Below are 9,710 nucleotides of genomic sequence, written 5' to 3'. Positions count from 1 at the left end.
AGGAATTGGCATTTAAAGACAAGTACACCACTGAATTAAGACTACCAAAAGCCTGATGTTTAGACCCAATCACCATTTCTTTAAAGTTACTCAATGTATTCCAGTTTGTAACATTCTCTATGAAATGGGCTTAGCAATTATGTGTAATTCAATATAGTTAGCCTTGAAATTATTTACGCATGTCCATTTTAAGGGGTTAAAATTCATTAAAATGTTGATGGCAGTAGTATGATAAACTTAAGAAAATATACATTTTCATCAAGTTTTTTTTTACATTTGTAAGTTTACTTTTTGAAAATACTAATATTAATGGACCAAAATACCAACAAATCTGAAAATTGACATGTAGATGCAAAAATGTAATTTCAGCCTGTGGTGCTTGGCTTTCAGGGCATTACTGTACCAATAGGAACTTGACCGCCACCTGGTGGTTATTGGATTAGGCTCCTCCACCACACTTTTTTTTTTCACTTTCTGACCTATAGGGAGTTTTGTCCCTTGTAAATAATAATAATAGGCTATTTTAATAGGTATTTAACCTACTGATGTCGAATCAGTGAAATTCTTATACGTCGAGGCCCGGCCCTATATGCTGTTTCTGTTTAAACAAGATATTACTTGGAAGTTGTGAAAGAATGAGTAAAGGCCTAATGATTATCGACATTTAGCCTGTTTGTAGCTTATTTCCATTTAGCTATGTTTGACATCGTCTGGCTAAATTGTTTGACAGCATTCCATTGGTTTGTCATGAGGACAGGTGTGGTCCAAATTGCCCTAATGTCTTTATAGCATAAGTCAGAGATTCAAATTGCGTAACCCCACATAGTTCGACTAGGGTGATGCATTAGTAATATGTTAATCATCAGGTGACGTCGGCGTTATGCCCACATCCCCCTTCTCACCATCACAGCCACCCGTCTCACCCCGTTGACGAGACGACGATGGGTATATAAACCCCCTTGTGTTGGAGTGAAACAAAAGACCAGCGATTTGCTGCAAAGACACCAGTTGAAAAAGGAACATTGCAGAAGCCAAGCAAGAGAATCCACACTGCTGGACACAACAACCCGTTGTCTTAACCACCTGTAGCTCACGTCAAGTCTTCTCAAAGTAAGTACAACTTTTAGTCTTGTGAATTTTAAATGTTTGCTGGTTTTACTTGTATTACTTTTAAAGCGTTCATGATGCGGACGCTTACATTTCTTTGCATATTTGGACCTAAATTTTTTTTTTGCTATTTGTGCAGTTCGTCATTGAAAAAAATGTGAAAGGTCCGATCACCTATGCAAAGATTTGCACGTTGCAACCTACAGCTAGAATCGTTTTCCCAACTGGAGTTGGTTTGAAAATGTTAGAAGATACTAGAAAAGGCTTTTCAGAACCATGGACAGCTACTGCTCGAAAATTTGCGCAAAGGAAATGTGGATAAAGTCGTGATTTCTGCATGCACAACATGCATTCCTATAACAGTTGCAAATATTTGACAATAGCATAATAAATCATGTTCATGATGAATAGCCTACTATTTTACCAATAACTAGTGAATTATAGCGAATACACGTTTCAAAGGGGAAATATAATATAATTGGTCAGCTTTAACCAATTATTTCTGCTGTTATACTTGTTGCTTGTTCACTTTCAAACTCATTCCTATTACTTAGTAGGTCATTATTTAGATTTGAATTCGAATTAGAAATCAAACATGGAGAATTAGCTTGGACCGTAACTTCCTCTCAAGACGCATGCAGTAGCCTACAGAAAAGGCAGATTCAGGGATAATGCAGGATCGAAATGATCCATTACTAACAGGTGGATATCAATGCGAACGAGGTTAGCCTTCTAAAACATATTTTTAGTGATTATCTATGAAATTGGTGTAATATTGATTGGTGGGCTATTTAGCCTACATTATTTTGCTCCGTTTAGGCGTTTTAACATTTAACAATCACGTGCTCCCTAACCCCCTTCTCCTGAGCACAGATGGCCATGATACTGAAACCCTGGACCGTCTTGGTCGCCTTGGTGTTGTGCGTGCTGGTGTGTCTCGGGACTTTCGTGGACGCCTACCCACCTAAACCGGAGAACCCTGGAGAAGACGCGCCTCCAGAAGAGCTGGCCAAATACTACACCGCGCTCAGACACTACATCAATCTGATCACGAGACAGAGGTAAGCAGACCGTGCTCGCGCTCTACGTAGCAGCCGTTTCTATTTAAATGACCTTTCTTCCTAGTCCTAACATCAGAGGACATTTTTCTATGAAGTTATAATAAACCACATACCTTGTTTTTTTTATGGCGCATGGAACCGTTTTTCTTTTTTTTATTCCAATCTAGGTTAGTCTACTGTGACAGTGGCCCCTGAGTTTTCTGCTCTTATTTTGGCCGCAAGCTCTTAATGCTCCCTATACCATGATATATATTTTCTACATTTTATTACAGGGCTTTAGGCTCAAAAAGCTTTAGGCTCTCCATAGAAATAATGCCATAGTAATAAAACCTGTGAAGACAGACCCACGTGAACTCTCCAAATCGGATTATGGCTCTCTATGTGCCTGCAGGTTCCCTTTAACATATTCTATGCTGATATGGTGATGTCTGGGTTGAATAGGTGGTCACTGTCTTATGCTGAAATGGCACTGAATCAGGCACACCTGATATTATTCATGATATTCAAATAGGCCATTGATCTTTAAGAAAATATATCCAACCCTGTTACATTCAACTTAGAGGGAAAAATGTTTACTCTTTTATAACCCATTATCATATAGCATCCACATTTAAGTTGTCATAATATAGCAATGGCCTGGATGATAACCAATAACATACTGGAAAAGTGTAGATCAGAACTATATAGTCCAAGACGATGACACTTAGTGGAGTTTGTTCTTCTTGTCTGTCATAATAACATATTGGACTACATTTAACGTTTTAGTCATTTAGCAGACACTCTTTTCAGAGTGACTTCCAGGTGCAATTCGGGATGAAGTGCCTTGCTCAAAGTGCACATAGGCAGATTTTTCACCTCGTCGGCTTGGGGATTCAAACCAGTAACCTTTCCGTTAGGCTACCTGCCGCCAAATATGAATGATCATTCGGAAATGCTATTTGAACCGTAGAGAAGATTTGCCTGCAGCAAGAGCACGGATTTTCCTGGAATCAAAAATACATAACAGTAATATTGTCTTCTGCATCCCCACAAAGTGGTTTCTAAGTGGAGAGACGAGAGCATGGTTTGACACTGATGGTTCCCTTTTACATCTTGTTACAACCGCCTGTCTACGGAGCAGGTGCGATTGCCTCGGTCACTTTCTTAGAAGGCGTGGTTGATCATGCTTACCTCCACTTCACTGGCATCGCTTTGGAGTGCCGAGTGGGGTTGAATTGGAGTGTAAAATTGCACAGCTGCTATGAAAGTGCGGCAGGTAGCCTAGTGGTTAGAGCGTTAAGCCAGTAACTAGAAAGGTTGCTAGATCAAATCCTCGAGCTGACAAGGTAAAGATCTGTCGTTCTGCCCCTGAACAAGGCAGTTAACCCACTGTTCCTAAGCCGTCATTGTAAATAAGTTGTTCTTAACTGACTTGCCGATTATGAATGCCAGGATAGGTGGCATGATGGGAAAGTGAACATTCTCCACTCAAAACGTTTTCCCCACAGAGGAAGGAATTCCAGCCCAATCCCGCTGAGATATTCAACTTCCAATTTCAAAGAGAAATTGATCGTTTGTACATACATTTATCTGTGCAGGGAGTGCTTATAGACAAACAGACAAACACACCGGAAAGAAAAGCAATTACATCTTGCCTGAACAATCCAAGCATAGCGTCTCAGTCTATTATCTATCTTACTACAGAGAACTACATTATCATGCCATTTAAAACCCTCATTATCTTTTGTAGTTGAGCAAGAAAGACCGTGAGCAGCATCTTGTCAGAGGAAAGGAGCTCTGACTCTGATTGGCCTCGTCGGGTGGCTCCAGTGTCTGTGGGAGTTTGTGGGCTGACATGCTCAAGTTTCACACATATCCACATAATTACATCACCCCTCTCCCATTCCACACACCTCAGACAGCTACCTTGGCACCTTTAGACACATTCAGACAGCAACATGTTCTATCTGTCATTGAGAAGTGGGATCCTCCCGCAGTATGCTTAGAGTGGAGTGGAGGTTTGACGGTCTTTGCTCTCTCCCCCTCTCCTTCTTTCTTCCTTTCTTTTTTTTCTTCTTCTAGGTACGGTAAGAGGTCCGCCCAGGAAGGAGTGATGTCAGAGTTGCTGTTCGGCAACAATGCAGAGAGAGACCAGAGATCAAGGTCAGCCCATCAAAGATATCAAACATTTCCACTACAATTTCAACGGCAGGTGCAAAGACGGATATCTCTTTGTTTCTGGGGTTATTTCAATAGTGTAGTGTCAAAGAATGGTCCCTTTATTGGCTACAGACACCTACTGTACAGAAAAAGACGGGCATGCACAACTTTTAGTAGGTCTGTCTTTGGGTAGCCCAGGATTAAACCAAATGTTCATTTCCACAGGACTCATTGTTCTCTCCTCTCTCTCCCTCTTTCCTCTTTCCTCTGTTCCCTCTCCAGATATGACGACTCCTACATGTGGTGATTCCTCGTCCTCATTGGGCATTCTCCCCAGGTGTCCACCAATACCTGGAGAGGCCGACCGGTGCCTCCCACCACCGCCTCTCCCTCTGACCCCTGACCCCTGACCACAACCAATGACCATCACAGACCTTTAAGACAACGTAAAATCAACCTGAAATACCTACCCCCCCCCCCTCTTTCCCTCTCTCTCGGACTTCTCTCTCTCTCTCTCACACGAAGTCTCTGACTCATTTCTTCACACGAAGACAAATTGTACATAATGAATTATTGAATTAAGATATAGAATACAAAATATATAATGATTGACGGAATCACGTGTAACCATCACTGCTGTACGTCTTAACAGAGAATTATCTTTTATGATTGGTACTGTATAAATGCTTTGTGTGTGATTAAAGTTCGATGGGTGGCTATGACAAAATAGACGATTGTGTCTCATTCGCTCTTACAGTCATTATTGGGGTGTTTTAAAAGGATCTCTTGGAGTAAAACCATTTATTGGTGAGCAGAAGACATTAAATCGAGTTGAAAATGTAAGACCCCCATCCGTGAGGACTTTCCAAACCATGTTACTGTAAGGTTATGGGTGTCTTCTACTATCCGGCCTGAAAATCAGACATCTGTTTTGTCTGGTGCAAGTACCGGATATCAGGCTGTGTACATTCTGCCTTACGCTGATGTCTACATCTCGATTAACATGCAGATGATACCTCTTAACTGTAATACTTATCTTCGTCCAGTAGATGTCACTCCTGTAAGGCAGGTACCTGACATGAAAATGAGTGCGGAGTGAATACAATGTGAACACTGATTGAATGAGTAAATAATGATTTTCTGAAATACATATATTATAATGGAGTACATATAGCATAATCCGACTAAACATTACAAACTTGTATACACGATACAAGTACAATTATTTACTTAGCATGTTTGCGTGTGTTGCATGAGTTGAAGAGCATATGGATGTATAGCATTTTTGATTGACCTGACGATTCAGTTCCGTAGCCATGCTTCCTGAGGAATATGACTCCCAGATGCCCTGTCTTACCTTATCATAACCAAAGAAATAAGGACACATTGCGTCCTTGTGTATGATAACTTTAATAATACTCTGCACAACTTCGAGTTTGGCTTTAACCCAAACAAACGTGGGTTAAAATAGGAATATTAATTGGAAGCGTAAGGATTAGACAGATCATGTGAGGAAAATCATGTAAATCCATGACATGTTATGGTAGTCAATTATTAGCGTCAAGAATATTTGTGTGTTCTCGACTTATTGTAGGTAATTGTACTTATTTGTTATTGTAAAAACATGAAATGGGTCTGCAATAATTATTTGTTTATTATCTTAGAAAGACTGTTAAAAAGACATGGACAATATATCTATTCTGCGCTATGGCCGTACGTAGTTGGTGGGGCCCACATTGAGGAAAGAAGTGCGTTGCCCGTTTAAATCTCCATCGCGACGACTACAGTGGTTTGACAATCAGTAGCGGTTCAAAGATCTCATTTTAAACGGAGACAACGACGCGACCACGAGACGGAACAGGTTAGTGCAGTCCCGTTATGTAAAATTGCGTTTTTATGTTGTTTTTTTTAAGTATACGATATATTTTCATTGGAATGCATGACAGATGGTCTATTTGATTTGAGGTTTTTTCGTTGTGCTTTGTTTGCGTTGTCGGGGCTTCATGCAGTCAAGTAGTAGATGATTCCGATAATGTAGACACAGAGTCAGGCAAGTACTCAAATGGTGACATAGATTAACCGAAACCAATTTCTATTGAAATATACATACTTGTGTTTCGCATTGCATTTATGTTAGATACGTTATGTACGCGTTTATCTGTGTCTCAGTTGCAGACCCGCAGCGTTTGGTGGGTTATCTGGGTACCATATGTGGGTGCGAGCTATCGTCTACGCACCAACGATAACGGTTCTCTTCAGTCATTTGAATTCAATCTAAATACACAGTAATATTAAGACTGTTTTGTAATACAGTATTTTCGTTAATGGAGGAATATCATTCGTGAATAGTCTGGTATATTGGTGCATGCTGCAAGCAAAACAATACAATTCGTCCCTACACTCACGCACGCACACCACCTGCACGCGCAGACTTTTGGCAAGGTGCAGTAGTATCATAACATCACACGTGTCATGTAGGCTATACGACGCACCTAACCGTACTCTGTCTCTCTCTCTCCATCTGGGGTGTGGAAGAGTTTGCCCCGGTGTAAGAATCAGACCTTTGTGGAACATTGCGTTTTCTGTTTTGTATCCTGTAGGTTGAAGCACAGTAGTGAAAGTGGACTGTCCTTATTACAAATGTATTACACTATTATAGACCTGCCATGACGGAAATCCAATTTCCCTTTCCCGATTAGAGTTAAACCATGTGATTAGTTCGAAGCCAATCATATAATTGTGTGGTGGCAGTGAAAAAAACATATTTATTTTGAAAATATGCCAGGGATTAATTGATAAGTAAAGACTTATCAGTAATTTGAATAACGGAATTGAAGAGATCAATGTCTTAAAATGAAACATCCCTTTTTCTATATTTTTTTCTCACTCACTCTCTCTTGCTCTCTCAATTGAGTCTTTGGGACAAACCACAAAATGCAATGTGACTGGCTAACTCACTGTGTTGATGCGAGCCATGCACACACCACAGTCTTCAGAGAGAGGGGGAGAGATATTGTGACACAAGCAGATGGGGCATGTAGCCTATCTCTTAGGGGGTGGATGAGAGGGGGCAGGGAGGGGTGGGGGGGGGCATTGAGGGGAGCAGATGGAGTTCACATCAGCGTGTGATCTCGTTAGGGCCTGGACATGGTGTCGTTAGCACAAGAGGCCACAGCATGACGTGTGTGTGTGTGGAGGAGGGGAGAGAGGAAGGAGAGAGGGACGGAGAGAGAGAAGAGAGAGGGATAATGAGAAGGATGGAGAGAGGGAGAGGGGGGATGGGAGAGAGGTAGGGAGAAAAGTGGAGAGGGATGGGAGAGAGGTGAGAGGGAGAAAAAGATGGGGAGAGGAATGGGAGCGTGGGAGGAGGCAGAGGGATGAGAGAAGGATGGAGAGAGAAGAGAGAACATGCACTACTCGTGTGGACTGCCCATTATGAGTGAGGAGAAAGAGATAGAGAAAGGCGAAGGGAGGGAGGGATGGAGAAGAGTGGAAGGATGCTATTAACTACCCAAGTGGGCGTCCTGCCCTATGGTTCGTAACCCCCCAATATGAGTCAACATGAGGGAGGGAGGTGAGGAAGGAAACCTCCCTAAGGATCTGTGTGTTATTGCTGAGCTTACATATTATCTACCATCGGCTAGGAGCACTGTGGCAGGTCATGTTAGCAAGGTTCACATTTAGGAGTAGAGCTACTGGGCTGGTTTAGTAGGGGAATAATGTACAGTAAGCAGGATCTCTTTATGCCAAGAGGTAAAATAGTAGAAAAAGCAAGTGGATGTTTTGGGTGCTCTCTAAAAAATTTGTTGAGGTTATTTTCTATCCAATTGATGTTAGCACAGAGAGAAAAAAAGGAAATCAGTTCAATTCGGAACAGTGGAGAGAGAAACGGTTCCATTACGTCACATTGACTGGCAGAGAATCGGCCACAGCAGTGCAGGGACTGCTGCTCTCATAGATTCTGTGGGTATTTGCTGCCCCAGACATCCTCTAGACACCACAACTTCCTACCTAGCGTCTGTCTTTTCATTTTGTTTTTATTTGAGGCGGTAGATCAGCTTTAATATTGCAGATAGATTGTGGCTTCCATCAATGTAATTGTCTGCATCATTTCCAATCCCCCATATTTTTTAGTAAATATATATATACTGTATATAAATTATATATATTTATTTAAATATTTTATTTTATATATTTGAATTTATTATTTTCCACCATTCTACCATCCCTCCCCTAATTGGAGTAAAGTAATGGACAACAACACTTAAGCTTCTACTTCCAGCTTATACATACTATATACATTTTACAGACACAATCAATTTTACAATAGTTGTCTTTTGTTTGTTTTTAGTCCCATCCTTCAGCTCCACTCAACCCCTCCCATCTATCTCTGACCACCATCCAGTCCCATCCTTCAGCTCCACTCAACCCCTCCCATCTATCTCTGACCACCATCCAGTCCCATCCTTCAGCTCCACTCAACCCCTCCCATCTATCTCTGACCACCATCCAGTCCCATCCTTCAGCTCCCCTCAACCCTCCCATCTATCTCTGACCACCATCCAGTCCCATCCTTCAGCTCCCCTCAACCCTCCCATCTATCTCTGTACACCATCCAGTCCCATCCTTCAGCTCCACTCAACCCCTCCCATCTATCTCTGACCACCATCCAGTCCCATCCTTCAGCTCCCCTCAACCCTCCCATCTATCTCTGACCACCATCCAGTCCCATCCTTCAGCTCCACTCAACCCCTCCCATCTATCTCTGACCACCATCCAGTCCCATCCTTCAGCTCCACTCAACCCCTCCCATCTATCTCTGAACACCATCCAGTCCCATCCTTCAGCTCCACTCAACCCCTCCCATCTATCTCTGAACACCATCCAGTTTTGGATTTTTGCCATATATTTTTCAAATGTGCTGTGATGTTTAACAAAAGTTCTGAGCCAATTTCTGAGAAATTCTGAGAAATTTGTAGAATAATTTAAATTGAAAAAGTTTTGAATCCAGCGTTCATAAACCATCTGCCATGGAATCAATACATCGAAAATCTCTTCCCAACTATTTCGCAATCTCAATGGCACATTCGTTAGCTATAGCCATTTGGGAGGATTTGTTACATTAGAAAATAAACAAATATTGTTAATGGCCTGCACCCATGTTGAAATAAGCTACGTCTCGTCTAGTTATTGTTTGGCTAATTATTGTAACGCTTACTGCTTTGCCAAGTGCTCAAATGTGGCGGCAGGTAGTCTAGTGGTTAAAGCGTCGGACTTGTAACCGAAAGGTTGCTAGATCGAATCCCCGAGCTGACAAGGTACAAATCTGTCGTTCTGCTCCTGAATAAGGCAGTTAACCCGCTGTTCATAGGCTGTCATTGAAAATAAGAATTTGTTCTTAAC

The 9,710-nt window shown here is 41.7% G+C and overlaps 2 protein-coding genes across 2 annotated transcripts in view; both read left to right on the top strand.

Moving 5' to 3' along the window:
* Positions 1-963: 963 nt before the first annotated feature.
* Positions 964-5,036, top strand: LOC115170982 (peptide YY). Its single transcript, XM_029727406.1, has 4 exons — positions 964-1,110; positions 1,981-2,168; positions 4,230-4,310; positions 4,590-5,036. The coding sequence occupies exons 2-4, from the start codon at positions 1,981-1,983 to the stop codon at positions 4,612-4,614; spliced, it is 294 nt and encodes a 97-aa protein (XP_029583266.1). The 5' UTR covers positions 964-1,110; the 3' UTR covers positions 4,615-5,036.
* A 980-nt stretch (positions 5,037-6,016) lies between these two features.
* The window catches only part of LOC115170981 (MAGUK p55 subfamily member 2), a 28,730-nt gene continuing 25,036 nt past the window's right edge, over positions 6,017-9,710 (top strand). Inside the window, exon 1 of the mRNA XM_029727405.1 lies at positions 6,017-6,168. The gene's annotated coding sequence lies outside the window, so the exon portion shown is untranslated. The remainder of the gene's footprint in view (positions 6,169-9,710) is intronic.

The sequence above is a fragment of the Salmo trutta genome, chromosome 32 (genome assembly GCF_901001165.1).
Source record: "Salmo trutta chromosome 32, fSalTru1.1, whole genome shotgun sequence".
NCBI lineage: Eukaryota > Metazoa > Chordata > Actinopteri > Salmoniformes > Salmonidae > Salmo > Salmo trutta.
Note: the sequence above shows the minus strand (reverse complement) of the source record. Positions and strands in the feature narration are given on the sequence as shown.